General features: G+C 37.6%; 1 protein-coding gene across 1 annotated transcript in view; it reads left to right on the forward strand.

Annotated features, from left to right (window-relative positions):
• MYOM2 (myomesin 2) overlaps positions 1-23,053 on the forward strand; it is a 161,063-nt gene that overhangs the window by 6,769 nt on the left and 131,241 nt on the right. Inside the window, exons 2-5 of the mRNA XM_072634369.1 lie at positions 2,551-2,669; positions 7,375-7,518; positions 17,625-17,757; positions 17,907-18,064. Coding sequence (XP_072490470.1) covers positions 2,563-2,669; positions 7,375-7,518; positions 17,625-17,757; positions 17,907-18,064 — 542 coding nt within the window. The 5' untranslated portion in view covers positions 2,551-2,562. The remainder of the gene's footprint in view (positions 1-2,550; positions 2,670-7,374; positions 7,519-17,624; positions 17,758-17,906; positions 18,065-23,053) is intronic.

Raw genomic sequence — 23,053 nt, forward strand, 5'->3', positions numbered from 1 at the left:
AAAAGACTGCTCGCATAATGCATTTTAATTCAAATATTAGTAGAATGTCCTGGTGTCTCATTGTGACAAAGAGGTAAATGAGTTCTCAAAGGATATGATCAAAACAATATAAGCTCTTGCTGATTTCAGAAGCTCTGACTTGAAATGGGACTCAGAGGCCATCTAATATAACCTATACCAGATTAATAAATCCAATGCATCATTTACAGTGGGTGGCCTGGTCGCTGCTCAAGTAAAATCAACCATTGATCTTAATTCTTGAGTCTCTAGCAATTGAGAATAAGTCTGGTCTCATCCAAATAAATACAATTCTACTATCTTCAGGTACTCCATTCCACTTTTGAATAGTTCTGATACGTCTTCAATGTGATAACCCTTCAGATAGTTGAAGACAGCTGCCATGTCCCCCTTAAGGACTGTCTTCTCCACATTAAACATTCCAAGTTCCTTCAATGGATGGCATGACTGTCATTCCTCTCACCATTTTATTTCCCTTTTTCTGAACAAATCCTACTTTGTCAATATTCTCCTGACAATATGGTACCCAGAATTAATGCTGATATCGCCATAGACCTTGCATGCCATCTGGAACAATCCTATTAAGGTCCCTATATTTTCACTTCTCTATCTATGAAATAGTTAGAAAAAATTATAAAACCCAGTATGCTCCAAATGGATATGAGACAAAAATATTAAAAAATTATGCAATAAAAATTGGATTAAAAATTCTTAACCAAACAAGAACTAGAATTCATGAGAGAAAACATACAATTTCATTATGTGGAAGTGAAAGCTTTTACATAAACAAAATTAGTATATCTAGGATAAGATGGGAAAACATCAATAGAGAAAAATGTTCTAATCAACTATCTCTGATAAAGGTTAAATTCTAAGATATATAGGAAATGAACATAAATATATGATCAAGAATCATGACAAATTATCAAAGGATATGAACAAACAGTTCACATGATTGAAAATAGAGAAGTATAAATCATTAAAGAGTCATATATAGATCATTCCAAATCATTAAGATAAATGCAAATTTAAAAAATTCTTACATTTCATTTTAAACTCAGTAAATTGGTAATATGACAAAAATAAACCATCAATATTATAAGTACTATGGGGAAATAGGCACACTAATTGTTGGTAGCAAAGCTTAGAATTTATCTGACCATTTTGGAAAACAATTTGGAATTATTTGAGAAAAACAATTAAACTATTCATTCTCTTTGAAATGTTCCTTTGATTATTTACAGATGCTTTGGGGAGTGGGACACCACCTCTTCTGATTTCAGGGAATTGCACCTGTTTGCTCTTGCCCTCTCAACTTAAAAAGCCCCTAATCTTTCATCCCATTAGAAATCAAATTACCTAATATTGTATTATTTCCTTTTAATTATTTGGCCTTAGTTGATTAATTGTTTTTAATGTATAAAAGTCTCCTGTATTCAGGGTCCAGGAATAAGCTGAGGAGGACTGGTCCTGATTTGTTAATTCCCTCACTCACTAAGATACTATCCTTTTTCAGGGGTTTTTTTTTTTAAACCTAGTGATCTCCAGGCACTCATTGATTAATGGAACTGAAAGGAATCTTACAGGGTCATGTAATCCAGCCTTATTTTACAGGTGGGGAAACCAAATTCCAAGGAAGAATAAAAGAGTAGTATCTTTTTAAAAAAATTAATTTATTTTTAGTTTTCAACATTCATTTTGAATTCCAAAATTTCCCCCTATACTTTGCCTCTGCCCACCCCAAGAGGTTATGCATTCTGATTACCCCTTCCCCAATCTGCTCCCCCCTTTTATCATATCTCTTCCTTCTCTCATCCCCTTCTCCTCTATTTTCTTGGAGGGCAAGATAGGTTCCTATACCCCATTGCTTGTCCCCAGTTGCATGTAAAAACAATTTTTAACATTTGTTTTTAAAACTTTGAGTTCCAGATTCTCTCCTTTCCTTCCTTCCCACCCATCCCCACTAAGAAGGCAAGCAATTCAATATAGGTTATACATGTATAGTCATGCAAAACACTTCCATAACAGTCATGATGTGAAAGAATAACTGTATTTCCCTCCATCCTATCCTGACCCCCATTTATTCTATTCTCTTTTTTGACCCTGTCACTCTTCAAAAGTATTTACTTCTAATTATCCTCTCCTCCCATTTGCTCTCCCTTCCATCTTCCCTCATCCCCATTGATCCCCTCCCCCCACTTTCCTGTAATGTAAAATAGATTTTCATACCAAATTGAGTATGCATGTTATTACCTCCTTAAGTCAAATTCAATGAGAGTAAGGTTCACTCTTTCCCTCTCACCTCCCCCCTCTCTTCCCCTCCATTGAAAGAGCCTTTTCTTGCCTAAAAGAGTAGTATCTTAATGAATTTTAATTTATGTATATTCTTTGAATTATGTAAATCCTCCCATATCAACCCATTAACTTATATTTTATGGCCATAATGCACATTAATACTATTGGCTAGAGAATCACAGATGCATTTGAAAGTCCTCATTAAAGCAACACTAAAGTGTCATTCCTCATTTCCAGGAAGAAGCAGAAATGTCATCGGTGGCAGTCCCCTTCTACCAGAAGAAACACAAACACTTTGACCAGTCATATCGCAATATTCAGACACGGTATCTGCTGCAAGAATATGCAGCCAAAAAGTAAGTTGAAGTTCCCTGGAAGTCGCTCCAGAGTTTATCCCAAGGTGCCCCAAAATGCAACTATGGGAATTGGGGGTGGGAAGGGGAGAGGGTGATAATAAAGTCACAGAGCAGAGGAAGAGGTAGTCGTACCAGATATACTTTTCTTTCTGCTAGGAAAGGCAGGGCATTGTGAGGAGAAGGCAGATCACATGGCAGCAAAATCCAATTTGGAGATCTGTTAGTTAAGATTTTGAGATAAGAATAGGTAGATCAATGATCTATAGGTAGAAGGGACCTCAGAGGCTTTCTTGTCAAACCTAATCATTTTACAAAGGAAGAAACTGAGTCCCAGGGGTGTCAAATGACTTGCCTAAGGTCACACACAGATAGCATGTGAAAGAGTTGATCTCTAAAAGTGATAAGGTTCTGGACTTTTAGTGGCTTCTATACAAAAGCATCAAAGGTGGGATTTGAACCCAAATCCTCTGACTTTAGAGTCATTGATGTTCCTATTGTACAAGATATTATTGGTTACTATTATTAATATATTATTAATAATACACTATATCATAATATATACTATATTATGTAATTGTATATTAACATAGTATCTATACATTATATAATAACATTAACTACATATCATTAACACTAATATAAACTTTAAAGAGCTAGCTTTATAGGATATAAATGCTAGCTATTATTTTTGCCATTATTAATAATTTAAAAGTTATTTCTTATCTATAATATATTTTATATATTATATAATACTTATACATATCTATATATAATTATTAATAATTTAAAATTATATTTTATATATTATTGTGGGCAGCTAGGTGATGCAGTGGATAGAAGGCTGGGCCATGTATGAGAAAGATTCATCTTCTTGATGAAGATCTGACCTCAAACATTTACTAGCTGGGAGATCCTGGATGTTTGCTTCAGTTTCTCAGCTGTTAAACAAGCTAGGGAAGGGCATGACAAATCACTCTAGTATTTCTGTGAAGAAAACCCCACATGAGGTCACAAAGAGTTGGGCATGCATGAGGTGAATGAATTAACAACAACATATTATTTTTTATCATACTATGTTATTATTAATAATAATAGCAAACCTATCATTTATGTAGCACTTTAAAGTTTTTAAAGCACTTTACAAATATTACCTCATTTTATCCTCCTATCAACCTGTGAGATAAATGCTAGTACCATTTCCATTTTACAGACAAGAACGAGACACAGATTAAGTGACTTACCCAGGGTCACACAGTTTGTAAGTGAGGCTAGATTTGGACTTGGATCTTCCTGACTTCATCTGCCTGTTTGTTCCACCAATTGTTGTTGTTCATTTGTTTCAGTTGTGTCCAACTCTGCATGATTCCATTTGGGGATTTTCTTGGCATACAAACTGGAATGGTTTACCATTTCCTTCTCTAGCTCATTTTGTAGATGAGGAAACTGAAGCAAACAGACGTAAGTGATTTGCCCAGGATCATACAGTTAGTAAGTATATGAGGCTGGATTAGAACTCAGATCTTCTTGACTCCAAGTCTGGTGCTAACCACTATGCCACCTAGCTACCCACTACTGATCGGAGTTTGATAATTTAGGCCCTGGATACCTGGCCATTATAGGATGTGCCTATTAAATTTAATTGTTCTGCCTTCTCCCCCCATCCCCATCATAATAGAATGGTAGAGTTTTGAATATGAAAGAGACCTTAAATATAATCTAATCTAACACCTTCATTTCACAGATATTTCTCAATATTTCTTCCAAATTCACTATTAAAATAGGAGTAAAATAAAGATGACTATATTGAAAAGGGAAGCTAATGGGATGTATAATAGAAATGGAATGGAGTCCAACATAAAAATTATCACAGAAAAATATTCATGTTACTGTGGCATGAAGTAGATTCCATTAATTCTTTATTCCTTTCCCAAAGTGTAATCTTCCCAGTAAAGCTCAATCCAGTCAATAGTATTCATGCTTTTATTGGTTAAGGTTTCATTCCTGTACTCCAGTTGCCTCATCCTGGGTCATCTCCAGTCATCCTGATGAATATCTGGTCACTGGATTCAGATGATTCTGGAGGAGAAGTGAGGCTGGTGACCCGCACAGCCCTCCCTCACTCAAAACAAAGTCAAGTGCAAGTCATGTCATCGTTTCTCTGATGACATGGTGTTCTTCGGCAATGAAGGACGAACACATACTCTTACTGGGATGGGAAGAGACACAACAGATGACGGTCTCTGGTGTTCACTAGCTAAATAACCCTGGGGTGTGCTATTATAATTCATAATTCCTGTAATGATTTTAACTGACCTGAGGCAGGATAGTGTAGTGAAAGAATTTTGAATTTGGCATCAGAAAATCAAGAGTTGGAGCCCAGCTGTTCCACTTACGACCAGGGTAATCTTGGGCAAGTCACTTAACCGTTCTTGTTTCCATTTTCCTTAGTGATAAAATGAAAGATTTGAACTAGATGATCATTAAGGTCCTTTCCAGGACCTTATGATCCTATATGACAGCTTACTATGTATTAAACATTGCATTAAGCATTAGGATTACAAAGAACTAAGGTGAAATCATTCTAACCCTCAAGGAGCTTCCATTTGAAAGGAACCGATAATATGTTAATATAGATATATGTGGAAGATACGTATGAGATAGATAACTTTAGGGGGATAGGCACTAATGGTGAGGGCGATCAGGAATGGTGGGCTTGAGCTGAGGGAAAACCAGTGATTAGAAGTAGAGATGAGGAGGAAAAACATTTCAGGCATTGCCAGTGCAGAAACACAGAGATGGGAAAAGGAATATCATATGTGATGAACAGAGTAGAGGGGTGCAATGTATCTCACTCAGCTTACACGTGTAACCCAAACACATGTAAGACTAGCAAACACACTCTCTTGGGGAATACACACATATGCACCCATGGTCCTGGAGTTTGTATCCCATGGATAGAATCCATAGGAAACCACATAAGTTACACATAAGGCAAGAAAGAAATGAAATTCACATTGATCTAAAGGCAGAATAGGTTCATTAACTACTTTACCGAATACCAATGAATCATTTCTGAACAAGTACCCTGATGCTGGTAGCTAGGGAGAAAGGATAACCATCACCAGGACCTACCTGCAATTGTAGGCAGCTGACTCTAGGCCTCTAGCTGTCATTACCCTCCTGTCTGCACATTCACTCCCTTTGTCAGCAGCTCTTAGACCATCATGGGAGTGTGTGGTCACTAATCCCCCATGGCCTTGTTTACCCACATTCTTGACAGCTATAACTTATCAGACTACTTGACAGAGATAATAGAATTGACACTACTCACATGTTCCTGATGGAGGATGCTGGGGCTTGCAGGGAAAGAAGCCCTCCAGCCACTTGGGCTAAATCTATATCTGCTAAAACACCCTATATTTAGAAACATTTCATTGCAGTCATGTTTATATTGCTATTCCAAGTAGAAAACAAATCAACAGATTCACTTTCACTGCCAGTGACAATGGATAATTTCAAGGGCATCAAAAGATAACTCTGTACAGACCTTAGGCTTAAAGCCTCAGTATGGCATGGGCTGAGCATGGCGAGAATAAGGACTGATAGTGTAGATCGGCTCCCAAAGTCATGGTAGGTTCCTCAGTGGCCATCTAGTCTGACCTGTACCTGATAAAGAACCTCCAATACACTATATATCTTGTAAGCCCCCAGTTTCCAGAAGCAGAAGTAGAGGCCAGACACTTGTCTGAAAAAGAGGAAGGGCTGGATTTGAATCCCAGATACCCTGACTCTAATCCTAGTCATTTTTTCTCTATGTTACTGCAGTGACCTTTCACCTGAGTGTTACTGACTCTCAGTTAGGTCAGTCTCTCCCCAAAGCCATCCTGTTTGTTTCTAGGAGCCCAGACTGTAAGATGAGGGTCTAGAGGATCATGTCTCTACTACCCTCTTTTCCTTCTCTTCTCTTTTATAAGGTAAAGGAACATGCCCTCCTTCAAACCCCATTGGTGGCAGGGATGGGAGCTCTTCCACAGACCCTATTTCCTTTGTCCCTTGGTCCTATAGCTTCCCTCACCCAACTCAGACCCAGGCTTTTTGTTCTTCAGGAAGTAGAGGTGTGTGTGTGTGTGTGTGTGTGTGTGTGTGTGTGTGGTGTGTTCTTTACATAGTCTAGAAACTGTATTTTTGACCACAGGGATCATAGCATCATAAATGTTAGATTTAGATCTAGTTGGGACTTTGGAATTTATATCATAGTTTAGATGTGAAAAGGACATTGGAAGTGTACTCTAACTACTCCATTTTGCAGATGAGAGAATTGAAGCTTAGATATGATAAATAACTTGCCCAAGATCATACAACAAGTAGCAGGGTCAGGGTTTTAATTCAAGTCTTCTGATTTCCAGTCTGGTATTCTTTCTACTGTATTATGATACCTCATCCTGGGGTTTATTCTCCCTTGCTCATAAACTCTATTTTGAGGTCCATGTAATTTCCTACCTGGGATGGAGCAGAGTGGGGAGACTCACAAATATTAGCTCCCTCTTGTCACTCTTTCCAAATGTATGGGGGAGCACAGAGCAGGTCCAGAGAATGGAGTGAAAGCCCTGGTTCTACATGTGGAGATTTTTTTTTAGTAAAGGAAGATAATTTTGGTTTCATCATTTCTTTGATCTATTATGATTTTTTTTCTATTTTCCTTAAGGAGAGCTACCACTCAGTCTTCCTCTTCCCAGAAGTCATCTTCCCAGAAAGCTTCTAGCAAGACATCAATTGGAAGAACAACCTGCAGACTTTGTGAAAAAAGGGTGAACACCTCTGAAGAGGAAGAACAAGAAAGCAAAAGAAGGTAATATCTATCTATTTATCTATCATCTATCTATTTATCTATCTTTCATTCTCACCTGCAGTGAACAATGCTCCACAACAGTGTTTCAAAACACAGTTGAAATCATAGAGACAGTGCAGTAAAGAACCTTAGTGATCCTTTAATTTAGTCCAGTTCTCTTGGTTTGTAGATGAAGAAGAGAAAGGTGCATCACACAGTCAGTTATTAGCAAAGCCTTGATAAAACATTAATATTTCCTAATTTCCAGTCCAATTCTTTTTTTAATCAATACTAGTCTGTTTCTCCCAGATCAGATTATAAAAATGTACATCAGAGAATTTTAAATGTAATTGAAGGTGTGAAGCATTTACAACATGTTCTTGAACTATAAGAATCCCTGGCTTTTCTAGTTCTAAAACAAAGAAACCCACATCCTCCCCCACCAATGGAAAAAAGAATAGGAAAACAACTGAGGCCAACTAGTAAGAAACCTTTAGAGAAAATAGTCTGTTTTCTGTTGCCTGCTTACAATTACTTCCATCCTTTCTTTTCAAAATATATTAGGGGCATAAAGAAATTGAGTAGAATGGTGTGGACCAGAAAGCCAAAGTAGAATTATGGTTTTTAAATACTTATTAAGTGGCAGTCACTGCACCAGGTGCTTGGAATACAGAGAAAATAGTTCTTGCTCTCAAGGAATTTACATTCTGTTGGGGAGAAAACATGCACATTTATACAAAATCAATACAAGACATTTTTTCCTCAGGGGGCTGATGCTACCAGTCAGGTGAATCAGCAAAGTCTTCATGTAGGAAGTGTAGCTTCAGAGATAAGAGGTCTGTTCAGAACTTGGCTAGAACTTACATGTGACAGGATAAGACTGAAGAAAGGTCAAAGACTAGCAATTGGAAGAAGAAGGGAAGTGAGGTTTGTGCTATGAGTGGGTTGTGGGGAATTTTACAAGGTTTTTTAATTTTGCTAATATATGAAATACTCTATTCTTTCACATATGGTAGAGATTTTCTTTACCTTCTCAATGAGTGGGGACAGCCTTATATGGAAACAAGGTGGGTGGCTGTCCTTGTGGTTTTATTTAAGAAGACTTCCTGCCTGAAATACCTCCGTTAGAAAACTCTTCCAGGAGAATATAAGCTTCTTGAGGGCAATGTTTGCTTCATTTTGTCTTCAGATGCCCAGCACCTAGCCTCATATGACACATAGTAGGCTCTAAATAAATGCTTTTTGAATGACATTGAATTTTGAAAAATCGCCTAATAAAATTGTAAATACCTCTGAGACAAATAACATCTTCCATTGTTTATTGAATCACAGAATGCTAGAGTTGTGGGGGACCCTGGAGATCAGGTCACAGATAAAGAAACTGAGCCTTAGAATGGTTTTTCGAGTGCATCAAAATGAAAGGCAAACTCAGGAGTGGTCCAGTCTCAGTCTAAGATCTTTCCTCCTATACCAGCCTGCTTTCTACTTTACCTTAGTTCAACCTTCTAGTTTGATAGATGAGGAAATATGCACAGAGAAGGCAAATGAGTAACTCATGACACAGCTTGACTGTAGTAAAACAGAGCACCTCAATGTTTTCTGATTTTTAATCCAGTTCCTTTTCAAGGCTACGTCAAGCTCCATCTCTCAGACTGATTATTTAAATGTATATCAGAGAATTTGAAATATAATTGAAGGTATTAAGTGAAATGTTGTTGTCTGGAATCATATGCCATATATCTAGGAAGGACCTTATGGATTGTTTAGTCCAACCATTTCACTTTACAAGTGTCAAAACTGGGAGACTTGGAGCTTATATCTTTCCATTCCTAGAACTTTCACATGCCCTCACCCCCAGTTCTCATTTTTACCAGGGCTTCTTTTATCAAATCACTTTAGAGTCTTTGTAGTTATCTGAAGGTCAGTCCCTAAAAGGATGGGACTCAAGAGAGGTGTTTTCCAGTGGCGGGGGAAACGGGGATGCCAAGAGAACCCAAGACAACCGAGAAGCAAGTTGGGAAGGTGCCACAGATAAACTTCAACCACTTCATGGTTTTGTTATGGGTTGGCCCTGGAACCGAGCATTAATGGAATGTGTGATAGATGCTGACCAAGAAGAACATTTCATAAGGGCGTACGTTTTGTTTTTTTTTAAGACTCATGGCATAGTTTATCTTTAGCAGTACAAGGTACATCTCAGGCAAAGAAGCTGCTCTGATATTCAGGTTCATAGGATTTAAAGGTGTAATGGACCATAAGGATCATTTATTCAAACCTACTCAGTTTATAGAAGAGGCAAGGGAAATGAGATCCCAAGTTAGGAGAAATGAATTTCACAGTAAGTAGAAAAGTTGGAGATGGAGCTCTGATGCCAGATATGGGCCTTCTTCTACATTGTACTGAATCTTCATAGGATCATAGATGTATATCTGGAAACCATAGCGATAAACTAGTGAAAACCTCTCATTTTTACAGATGAAGAAATGGAAGCCTAGAGAACTAAGTGACTTACTCAAGGTCACGTTGGTAGGAATTAGCAGAAATGAGATTTGAACTTAGATCCTTTGACTTCAAATCCAATGCTCTTTCCGTGGCATTACACTGTCTTGTTTGTTTTCCTTCAAGGATTCTATTTGTTGAATCAATAAATGAATTTACCCTGAGACATAAATGACTATCTTCTTTCCCCCAGATGACGTGTATTTTAAAAGGAACTAAAATTTAAAACCAAAGACTAAATCTCTAATGGTAAAATTTCAGGGAAAAGTGAATTGAGTTTGGAAGAGCTATTTGGAAAGACAGGAAAACCTTCCTGAACCTATGAAACCTTACCACATCATGGGTTGCTGACTCTACCACATTGTGTCATCCTTTCTGTTCAGCCTTCTTTTCAACTTTCTTCCCTATAGAACCAGTACTATGTGTGATTTACCAGGATTTTCTGTCTTACTCTGCTTTATTTCTTTTACAATCTTGTTATGTTACATAAATGAGAAAATCCCATGAGAAAAATAGATTGAAAAATTCCCCTAGATGAAAATATTCACATGAAATTACTAGTTCTAAGCACATATCCCTGGACCCTTAAGGTGGACTTTTCTGTTATACAGGAAAATCAGACACTGAGAAGAGGTATCCCACATAATGTTTGTGCACATAGAAATTTATAGGTAGAAGATGGTGGTGATATCACTAGTTAGAACACCACACTTGGAGTCCCGAAGATCTGACCTCAGACACTTACAAGTTGTGTGACTGTGGGCAAGTCATTTAGCCTCTGTTTTCTCTTTTGTAAAATAGGGTTGATAATAGCACTTACCTCCCCTGGTTGTTGTGAGGATCAAATAAGTACAAATAGGTACTTAGCATAGTACCTGGCACATAGTAAGCACTATTTAAATGTTAGCTATTATTACTGTTATCATTAGATATCAGTGTCTTGGAAAAAAGACTGTAAGCACAGTGAGGTAACTGTGTGATTAGGTAGTCAAATAAACCAATGCACTTTTAAGCTTAATTAAAAGTCGCTGAGGCTGGGGCAGGAAGTGAACAGGAAAGTATGATATGTTTCTCCCAGTCTCCATCACACCATATCTGGAATGTTTTGATCAGTTTTGAGCATCACATTTTAGAAAGCTGGAAGAAAAAAATGAAGAAATCAAAAAGCAACTGGGATAGCGAAGGACCTTGAGATCTTACTATCTGAGGACTAGTTAAAGAAACTAGTGCTGCTTATCCCAGAGAAGAGAAGAGATTGAGGGAAAGGTAGAGCAGAGGGGAGAAGATGGACATGATTGTTGTTTTCAAGTATTGGAAGGCATGTAACACAACAGAGAAATTAAAATTACTCTGTTAAGCCTCAGTGCTCAGGACTTGAAGTGATGGATGTGGCCTGAAGGAGACACTTAAAAACATCGTCGTCATCATCATCATCATCATCGTCATCATCATCGACAACAAAGCTTCCCAACAGCCAGAAGCTATCCTCAAGTAGACTAAGCACTAGCTTGCTTTGGGGGTTAGGGGTTTACCAGCCATTGCAAGTTTTTAAGCAAAGGTTGGATCCCCACTTGTTAAGTTATATTGAAAAGGGAATTCTTTATGAGCTGAACCAGAGGGATTTTGATATCCCTTCCAGCTTTGAAATTATGCAATTTGGAGATGCTGATCATGGGGTTATTCAATTGTTTAGTCATTTTTCAGTCACGTGTGACTCTTTGTGACCCCTTTAGGGGTTTTCATGGCAAAGATACTGGAGTGGTTTTGAAGAGGTTTGTGGTACTGGGACCCTGAAAATGCCAAAGTAGAGTTGGCTGGAATGAATTCACGCATTCAAGCTGTCTTTCATTAAGATGCATTTTATTATAATGCCAATAGAAGCAGGCAAAGTCCCTTTGAGGAACTTGAAAGAGAATAAGGATGATGCTGGGGTTCATATGGAAAAGGGGCATGTGAAAGGAATGCCAGGGATACTAATTAGGTAATCTAAGGGTCCAGGTGTCTTCAGAAGCTATGGAAAGGAAGGTTTAGGGAGTACGACAGATACTGAGGGAGTTGTGAGAGGCATAGACCTTGGGGATCTGGTGGGAAGGAGAGTCCTTGGGCCAGCTAGGGACAAAAATACTTAGGCCAGGCACCCCTCTGTCCTGATAAGAGAATATGTTCTGCGACAAGAGAAAGTTATCTCACAGGACAGGGGCCTGATGAGAATTTGGGAGGCTTCCAGAGACATGATCTTAGGGCTGGGGCCTGAGTGCCCATCATTTTTGCCATTTCCTTCTGCAGCTCATTTTACAGATGAGGAAGCTGAGGCAAACAGGGTTAAGTAATTTGTCCAAGATCACACAGCTGGTAAGTGTTTGAGGCTGGATTTGAACTCAGGCAGAAGAGTCTTCCTGACTCCAGGCCTGGCACTCTATCCACTTTGCCACCTAGCTGCCTAATTATGGGGATAAGTCAGTTCAAAGTAAGAAAAGTAAGAAAGTAAGAAAAAATGCTTAACTGAGTCATAGAATTCTAGCCATGTCCCTTCCCCTAAAGTGGCTATCCATCAGAAATGAACATTGACAACAGATGCTTGCTAATGCTTTTATGAATCTTTAAAAGAGACTCTATGTGATACACATGAGTGATAATTGCACAAAAGAACAGTATGGTTACAAAGGCACTAACTGCAAAGGGCTGAAAGGGGTAAAGTGACACATTTCTAGGAAAATCTGACAATTCTGCCTTTGATTCTTTGCAGATTGTATGTGCTCATATGGGCTATATGATGAGAGAAAAACACACAACTGAGAAAACCAAATACCTTTGCATCCCATTTTGAGCTATTTCCTCAAAGGATAATGGAAAATACAGGAGAGACACTCCAAATACAGACTGTCTGAGAAAATGACATTTTCACGGGGAAAGTTCTACATGTGTAAATTGAGGGAATATAGAAGGATTCTATAGACAAATCTTGCTTCACATTTCAACAGTTAGCTCTAGAAGGGAAGGTGCCATATGAACATGAAGGATTAGAGAAAATGTCAGTACTCACATTATTGTCAGGTCAAGACAGAACAGCTGGTGATGACTGAAAACTATTCAAGTCACCATACCAAAGAGTTAAAGGTCTTAGGTTATTTATCTCATGCTACTTATTAAGCTTAGTGTTGTTTTATTTTTATTTTCTCTCTGTTAATTAAAAAAAGAATAAAGCCTAGATGAAAAACATATCATCAGAGAGTGGTATTTTGTATTTTTATTTATACTGTGACAGGCGAATCTACCACAGAACAGGAGTACGTGGTTTATTCAGAAGTTTTCCCCTTGAAGAGTTGTGTATTGGTTTAAGTTTTATAAACTGAATTGCATTTTGAATAGCTTATAGTAGCTTTGAAGGTTTCATTTGAGAAACTGAAGGATCCTTTTGCAAAGCAATTAATCACTTAACTAATTTGTCTGTTTTGTAAATATGTCTTTAAAATATCAGGTTTGCTTCAAGTGATGTGCAAATTTTATATTCAATAGTTAATTGGACTGAGTAAGAGACCTGCTTTTGAGCCCCATTTTTTTAATCAGTTACATACTGGTGTGACCTTCAGCAAGTCATGACTTTTCTGTGTTTCAATTTTCCCACTAAAACATAGGGACAGTGATATAGTTAAACCTGTAGCAAAAGGAATGTGTAGATAATTATTATCTGGTTATCACAATTTTCTGCATAATTGAGGGTTAAATGAGTTTCAGCCCTAGTTATTTTCCTTCCTGTGACATATATAGCTATGGGACCATGGATAAACCCCTTAATGGCTCAGGCATCTCTATAAGACTCTAAATTATAATAAAATTTACAGCCTGCACTGCTGGAGGAAGTTTCCACCCTGGGTATTCCCTTCACCAATTACATCACAGATCTAGAGACTGTCACCTAAGTTATCCTGTCATATCATTTAATAATTGCCTAAAGTTTTTCATATGATTTGCTTATAGTTGTACAAAATGGAAAGAAAAAAAATTCAGTTATTTGAGGGTTTTGAGTAGTTGAAATTCCAGACACATAGAGGTTTCAGTCTAGTGCTGCCAACGCCCCTTCATATAACAGTATTGTGTGTATGAAGGAGCAAGAACTTTTCCTAAATTTATTGGAGGTATAAGGAAAATTCAAACTCTTATAATGAGATTTTTTTCATTGCTTTTGCTAGCCTGAAGTTTTATTTATTCTGTACTTCTGCTGATAGTTATTAGTCTAGGATCTGAGATGAATTGCACTTGTTTAAATGATGAGGAAACTACAGATATGCACCTATTTAAGAGACTGCTTATTATTTGATGCATGGTAATATTATAGAGAAGGATGTGATCTGACAGATGTGACCATGTCTTTCTGGAAGATATAGAAGATTAAAAAATATTCCTTAGATGCCTTTAATTCTATTTTGGAAAAAAATGTATTGAGGATAAATATGCAGGTTATTTCTGTGGACTTCAAGAGTAAACAGATGAGGGGTGAAGCAATTCTGTATTGAGTAATGTTAGACTAAATTTTGGCATTTAGAATGGATTTCTGAATGTGCTGGAAAAGAGTATTTCAAGGGAGAGATTCCTAAATGGATATAGATTGAACATTGCAAGATGGAAATGTGTGGTGGTGCTATTGGCCTAGGAATAAACTCGACTTTGAAAAGTAAAATCCACACATTGGAGGAGAGTTTTCAGTTAGTACAGGTGAAGGATTCTGATCCTTCTTAAAAAAATCACATTTGCTTCTGGGATATCTGAAGACCAGCCTTTCCTAATAGCATATTTCAATAGCACTGACTGTTACATTCCATTAGAACAAAGATCTCTGCTAAGTGACTAGTTGTTAATCTGATAAACTAAGACCCACTAATGTGTTAAAGGCCATTAATGTATGGCCTTCCTGGGTAGTACATGTATACTTTAAAGGAGGCTTTCTGGAGACAATATCTTCATGGAAAGAACAGTTCACTAGTAAGAATTTAAGGGATTTAAAGGACAGTGTGGGAGATATTTCTGAGTGATCAACTCTTGGCTATCCAAGATCATATTACATTATGTAGACAGCTGTCTTTTCCAGTCCACCATTCCCCCTCCTTTACCCTCTTACCATCCAATATAGTCTCACCTTGGTCCAGGAACCATACCAACTACTACATATGTTTCTTGAACTTCAGAACTGAGCACTTAGCGTGACTAAGGCTTTGGAGTAGATACCTGTATCAATAAGCACCCCAACATATGCAGGGGCACCTGCTATCACAAGTTCTTAGATTTGCATTCATGAAAGGAAAGGCCACTTTAGAGGGATTAACAATCACTTTAATCAAACACATGTCATAGTCCTTTAGTCAAGCACATGTATCATTCACCTAGTTCATAGGAATCAATACCCTGAACCCCAAACTACTCAACAGACATGGCTTCCTCTGTCTGACCATAATTCAACAGACCAGTTACCAGAGAAGGAAACATGACAATCTGGGCTTTCAAAGCTGGGGGGCTCTTTAGCAGTCTCCCAGAGTCCTCATCTGGCCCAACAAACACTCTTACAAAAACTAAGCCCCAAAATAAAACCTCAACCTCAGAGTATTTATACACTTTTCAGAGCCAGAGGGCATAACCCTCTGACTCAGTGCCTCCATAGAAAAATCAAAACAACTCCCCTACTGGGCAGGCCCATCAGTGGATGGGAAAGATCCTCCCCAATCACATTATTCAATCAGAGGCACTTTTAGTAAAACAAAAACAGCAAAAGATTTTAATTTGATTGCCATTACTTTAACTCCTGGGAAAGATCTTTATCTTATACCTTAGTTAAAGCTGATGGGTACTGAGATAGTATGGGGTTCTGCATCTTGGATACTTATTAGCTCTGTAACCTCAGCTAAGTCAGTTAACTTTATCGTGAATGTTTCCTCATCTGTATAATTTGAGATGGTCCAAGCTAATGGTCTTTAGCTTTTATTATATGTACATGAGTCTGAAATTTTCAAGGTAGATGTTATTGATAATTGGGTGCTTACACTTACAGTCTGGACTGATGATTATCGATAACTCATCTGGCCGATGACAAAGAACATGAATTCCTTTCCCCTTCTTTCCCATGATTAAAAATAAAATGGTTCAAAGAGCAATCTGATAAGGCAAAGCTCCTATCCTATAAAGGGACTTGGTATATTCAGTCAGGGCCCTTTGGAGCATTGCAATCTGACCAACAAGGAGGACAGGAAGAGGGAGAGGGGGAGAGAGAAAGAGAGAGAGAGACAGACAGACAGACAGATAGACAGACAGAGAGGGGGAGAGAGAGAGAGACAGGGGGGGGGGGGGAGAGAGAGAGAGAGAGAGAAAGAGATCCAAATTTCTGCAGCACCAATGGATCGATATTCACACCAATTACAGTAGCTATGAACATGCCAGCACAGTTCTGAATCATAAGTATAACAGACTCTGCACATGGAAGACCAAACCAAAACATTCATTCAAACACCAGAAAGGCAAATCCATCATAGCAACAAAGAAAGCTACCATGGTAAATAAGAAGTCCATACACGTTAACAGGCCTTCCCACAAACAAACACCCTCAACCACAACGCCCTTCTCTCACCCACAGCCAGCTGCCTGCTTCCTCTCTCTCTCTCTGAGATCTCACTAGTCTGACAACTTCCTCTCAGCTCCGCCCCTTCCTGCTCCGCCCCTTCCTGCTCCGCCCAATCAGCAAGCTCCTCCCACCACATGTGACTTAGGCTTTCGTGTGATTTAAGCAGGTCAGAGGGGCCCATGAATGGATGGAAAAGATCTTCATATTAAGAAAAAAGATACATTAACAATATAATTTCTTATGTGGGTATATTAGAACGGCTGAGCCTTCAAGCTGGACAGGTTCAGATGTCGATTCTCTGCTTTTGACTTTTGTACAAGGCAGACCTGTTTTTACCTCTGCTTCTGCTCATTCAAAAGCCTCAGATTTAATTTAATGCCCAGACATAGACCACAAAACAATCTTCTGGAATGCTAGGCCAACCAAGTGGATCACATATTCAAGGCTGGAAGGGAACCATCTTAGCCAACCCTCTCATATGATGGATGAGGAAACTGAGGCCAACGGAAGTTAAATGACTTGCCCAATATCACCTGGATTTGAACCTCTGACCCTCTGTTTGATCAAGCATCAATCTGTGTGTGATGATGATGAGCCACAATGCTCCTGTGCTCAAATTAGATCATTAAAAAGAAAAAAATGAATATCTAAATTTCTGTATAAATATTCATTCATTAATATCCCTATTATGAAAATGAAATAAAAATAATAAAATTAAATTATTCAAGTGAAATCACTAAAAAAAAATAAAATTTCTCTGACATTAACTGGGTATGCATCATAAATCTAGAGCTAAAATTTAGTCCAGTCTCCTCTGTTTTCATGTGAGGAAACTGTGGTCTAGGTAGGTTAAGTGATTTAGCTGAGAATCATGCAGGGAATAAGTGTCTGAGACAGAATTTGAATCCAGGGTAGTTGGTTCCAGGACCGGTGTCCTTTCCACCATTTGCAATTGTGTAGGAGCAGCAACATACTCTATGCCTACTTAATTAAGTTGACAAAGATGCTTTTGGTTTTACAGATCTCTGTTGTCTTCTTATGGAGAAGCAAGGAGACAGCGTTTTCTCAATGAACTGAGTTTCATAGAAGAAGATGTGCGCCTGGCTCGGTCTCATGCCAGAGAAAAACTGGACAAATATTCAATTCAAGAATTGGTAAAAATACTTTAACTTTCCTTCTACAAGTATAAATTAAATAGCCATTGAATAACATACCACTTGGGTGGTTTGATATCGAGAGTAAATTTCGGAGCAGTAATCATTTGCAGCTTTCTGCTGATTCATCTTTATTTCTTGGGTAACAGGTGAATGATAAAATGGCCTGGGAGAGGCATCTATCTGAGGAAAGGATAAGTCGAGCTCCTGAGATTCTGGTGCGACTTAGGTCCCACACTGTCTGGGAAAAGATGAATGTGAAGCTTTGTTTCACTGTACATGGATTTCCTACTCCTGTGGTACAGTGGTCAGTATTTTTTTTTTTTTTTGACATTCCAATGACTCAAAAATAATGTTAATGGTTTTGCCTTAAGGGATTATATACATCTGCTCAAAGGGTAATCAAATGGGAGCTAAAGCATAAACTTAACTCCTAACCATTTTCCCATTCCCCTCCTGAAATGAAAAGAGTTTCACGCAACTCTGGACACAGTATATACTTCTCAAACCTCCCAATACACTAATTCTAAATAAGTGCTAACATTTTTATTCTAGTGCAGCTCTATTAATGATTCCCGATAGGGTCATCTACTTAAGAACAGACTCTTATAAGTGACATGAATTTAAATGAGTGGACTTTCATCAGGTTTGCATTTATGTGGTGAGTGATTCCATTAACTGAGTCTTTAGACACCGTGGGATTAATTTTGTTAGGCCACATAGTGTGTGGTAGTAAACTTTTATCAGTAACCAGAATGCTTAGGGAATGGGATGTTTGGATTAACTGAGTTACCTTAAAAAATTGTAATTGATAACTTTTGTTTTTATAACACCTACATCTGCCAGCATGGTACTCCTCCCTTCTGCTCCTAGAGAGTCATTCGTTATAACAGATTAAACAAAACGAAACAAAACAATTCAGTGAAACTAACTAAGTCAACCAAGTATGGTATTAAATGCAGTGTTCTATACCCATAGTCTCACACCATCTTTCTCATACATCTACTTTGGGGACAAAATTAGTTGGTATATGAATTATCTTTTAAATGAAGATTTTTCTGTATTTTATAAAACAGGTTAAGGCCTCAAACCTTTTAGTTTCATACATTTTTGTTTGCTATTTTCCCCCAAAATGTATTGGATCACTTTCCTGCCTTAGTAAACAGGGTACACTCAAAAACACATACTTCACATTACACCGCATCAAAGAAACAGTGCCACATTGAATGGACTAGGTGACAGGATGATTTGGGCTTAAATTTTGCCTCTGACCCTGTTCAAGTCCTTTAAACCCCAAGTGCCTCAGGCAACTTAATTACCTATGTCATAACTTCTAAATCACTGATAGTGGGGAACTGGATCTATATTGGAGAATGGAGTTCCTAAATTGGGATATCCCTATGTGATGACAAATACTTTCACTAATTAATTTTTTAATTTTCCAGGGTTCAGTATGCCAAACATCCCTTATTATTGCATAACACTGAGGATCATAATGAACATATTCAATTGACCAGAGCACATTCTTCCTCCCTTTGCTAGTCAATTGAGGTTTTACTGTAACATACTATATGTACTATGGCTCCTTTGAGAAAAATTGCAAGTGGGCTGATTTCTGACTAAGTGTGTGAAGAGATATTTAGGACTATCAAAGCTATTAGAACATTGGTTCTGACTTTAAAAAGTGTTGGATAAAAACTCTTCTATATAAATGGAGAAAAAACTCCATTATTTTAAGGTATCAAAACCTTAAAGTTTCACAAATGGGTTTCTTGCTTATTTGAAATGAAGGTGACTTCTGATTTGCATCACTGTTACATGCTTCAGATGTCATTAGTTTGTAATGTGTATTATGATTTCAGTTACTTTCTATTGACCTTCACAATTTTTATACACTTAGAGATATGGAACTGATTGACCCATTTGCAGATAGCCACTGTTGGTTTTCCTGAACTATTTGATGTTTACATGTATATGTAAATAAGTATGTTTACATATACAAATGTGACATACATGTGTGTACTATGTATATTATATGTATGTTAAATGCAATGAGTATGCATACATGTCTGCAAACAGATATACATAGAAGGTTGTTTTTTGAAGGGATTTTTGAGATCAACTGATCCAATTCCTTTATTTTACAGATGAAGAATCTGAGTCAAAAATAGAGGATATGACTTCCCAGATTTAGTAAATGTCAAAGTTGGAATTTCAACCCATGCTCTCTGAAGAGTTCTTTTCCTACTACCTGCAGATCTCATAGATATATTGCATATATGTCATATATATAGTGCATATATGCATATATCTGATTCACATACCATAAGATCATGAATCAGAGGTGGAAGGGGCATTGGAGGTCATTGAGTCCAACTGCCTCATTTTATAATCGAGGAAATTTTGTGTGGGAAAGGTTTAGTGTGGGAAAGGTCTCACACATTTAGTAAAAGTCTGAAGCATGATTTAAATTTACATCTTATTGACTTCAAGCCCAGTGCTCTGTCTACCATGCCACCTAGTTGAATCTCTCTCTCCCCCGAGATTTTGGCAATATACGTACACATATACACATGTGGACATATGTACACACATATATGTACACATATGTTCCATGAATGATAAAGAGAAACAGACATGACATATGTGGCATATGTCTGAGAAAATTCAATATCTATCTATATATATCTATATCACCCTTAGATCTGTATTTCAACTCTAATTCTCATATTGCTGAAAACAAGAAAAAGAATATGGCTTTTAAATATCAACAATACTTGACATGCTGTATAGTATTTATTAGTTCTTCTAAGAAGTCATATACATTTTAGAACTCAATCCCTGTAGAGGGCTTTATCTGTGAGACTGTGAATTTGCTTTTTCAGTTCATAGGATTCAATAGAGTCCTGTGTGTGTGTGTGTGTGTGTGTGTGTGTGTGTGTGTGTATGTATGTTGATTATGCTAACAGGAATGTACAGCTGGAAACATTATAGATGCAGTTCTAGCCTGAAGTACACATCAAATACATTGCCATTTGATCCAGTCACATTCTTATGGAAAGATGTCATTGTTGTAGTTAATCGCTATTATATGATCAGAGAAAAACAATTTCTTTCTTAACCTAATAAATATTACTTTTCATCTCTTTCTGTTTGTGTTGGTTCCACTGCCACCATCATATCCCAGTTTTTGGACCACATGTCAGAGTTTACTTTATACAGTTTAAAATTATATTACAATCATTGGATTTAGAACTGAAAGGAGCCATAGCCCTTATCTAATCTATAATTTTATTACATAGTAGGGAAACTATGTCCCAGCAAAGGTTATACAAGGTGATAAAGAGGTCCTCTGACCCTCAGTTTAAGTGTCAGTCTCTTATTCATGAGCACCAATGAAAGGTCCAGCAGGTCCCTGCACATGACTACTATACAAAATGAGCTTGTTATCTACTTGGTTAGGGGAGACATATATATATGTAAGAGCAAATAAGATCGTGTATCTGTCACAGACATACCTGTATGACTCTAGGCCATTCTTTTCCCCTTTGTGAGTTGCAGTTTCTCCATTTGTAAATAATGACTGGCATTAGTACCTTTGTCTGCCTACCTTTACTGAGCCCAGCTACTTGAACCATTAGTAGTGATTCAGAACTTCCAAAATACTGCTTTTACTATGACTGGTGCAGAAATGGGGCACTTGGTGTCTTCTACTCTTGCTACCATTAGGGCTGCAACAGGGAAAAATGTGTTTTTGGCATATAGAGTTGCAAGTCAGAAAGAGCCATGCAATGGAAGGAGTGCTGTACTTGAAGTCAGAGGGGCTGCTCTTAATTTCTAGATTTGTTGTTTTCTGCCTATGTGAAATTGGCAAGTTAAAAAAAATCTCTGAGCTCAGTTTCCTTATTTGTTAAATGAGGAGGATAGATTGGATGACTTTTTAGCCTCTTCCAGTTTGGAGTCTATGATTCAGCGAGGAAATAATGATCTAAAAGTTGCTAAGGTTCCATGTTGCTATAAATAAGATTATTCAGTTACATACTTCTGTGAACCTGCCATTTTAAATATGGTCACACCATATTTATTTGCCCATGAACAGTGCAAACCAGGCACACCTTCTCATCCCATGTGATTATTATTCAGGTTCTTTCATAAATCCTTCATAGAATATGTGATTACTTTGCCAGCAAACTTCCTCCATGTCTCTGACAATTTCTTTTTTTTTTACTTTGTGATTTATAGTTTCTTTGTTTTTCATTTTTAACATAGTTCGTATCATATAAAACAATTCTAACTTTTGATCAGGTGATACTTCTTTTAAGGCATTTACAATACAGACCACAAACGAATTTTTTTTAACATTAACCAACTGAGACACAAATAATAACTATGTGTGTGAACTTCATAAACCCTTGACCTAATTGTCTCCACACTATTACTAAGAATTAAAAGACCCTAACGTTGTTGGTCTAAAGTCCTAAGCCTAATAGCTTAATTTTAGACTTAACCTCAGATGTTCCTCTACCAACAATCTGTAATTTAATAGATCTGGTATTAAGCTTACAAACCTTTTGATTATAGGAAATTGCCACTAAGAGCAGGAATGTTGCAGGCAAACAATATCTCCCCAACCTCATGGCAGTTGCAGGCAGAAGTAGATTGTCAGCTTGCATTCAGTCAGGCTTAAAGTCTGCCAGGTGTCAGTGGGGAAATTGAGTAAGGAGAATCCTACCTCAGCCCAGGCTGAACAGCTGGTCTCCCGCCCTTCCCATGAGATCACCTTTTTCAGTTCACATCAGCATCTCACAGGCTTACTGGCATCATGGACTGGAGGCTCAGACCACCTTTCTTGCTATCCATACCTGGAGTTAGACTCAGAGGAACAGTTAGTTAATAGTCCCATAGAGTCTTAAAACAGCAAGTTCTAATAACCAGGTTTTAGATATAACTATAATTTCCCATTGGCTAAGGAATATCTTTTGAGGCAAGTCTTAAGTGGCTTACATGCCTTTCTATACATGTTCTAGTTCCTGCTTAAATAACAGTCATAAAATCAAATTTACCATTAAATTAACTTTTCCATCAATGCCGAATTTTACCCGAGGTTACCTGCCTCTAGGAAACTTAGACTAAAATTCTTTTCCCCAAACTAAAGATGTCTCTGATTTAGTCTCAGTAATTAATTCAGTCGATTGTTTTAATACTAATTGCTTTTACCTCACTTTGTAACATATCCAATTTTTCTCCCCATGTCTCCCCTCCCCCTACCCCCCAATACCTTGCATTCTGATTACCC

Source organism: Notamacropus eugenii, chromosome 1, assembly GCF_028372415.1.
Source record: "Notamacropus eugenii isolate mMacEug1 chromosome 1, mMacEug1.pri_v2, whole genome shotgun sequence".
NCBI classification, from domain to species: domain Eukaryota; kingdom Metazoa; phylum Chordata; class Mammalia; order Diprotodontia; family Macropodidae; genus Notamacropus; species Notamacropus eugenii.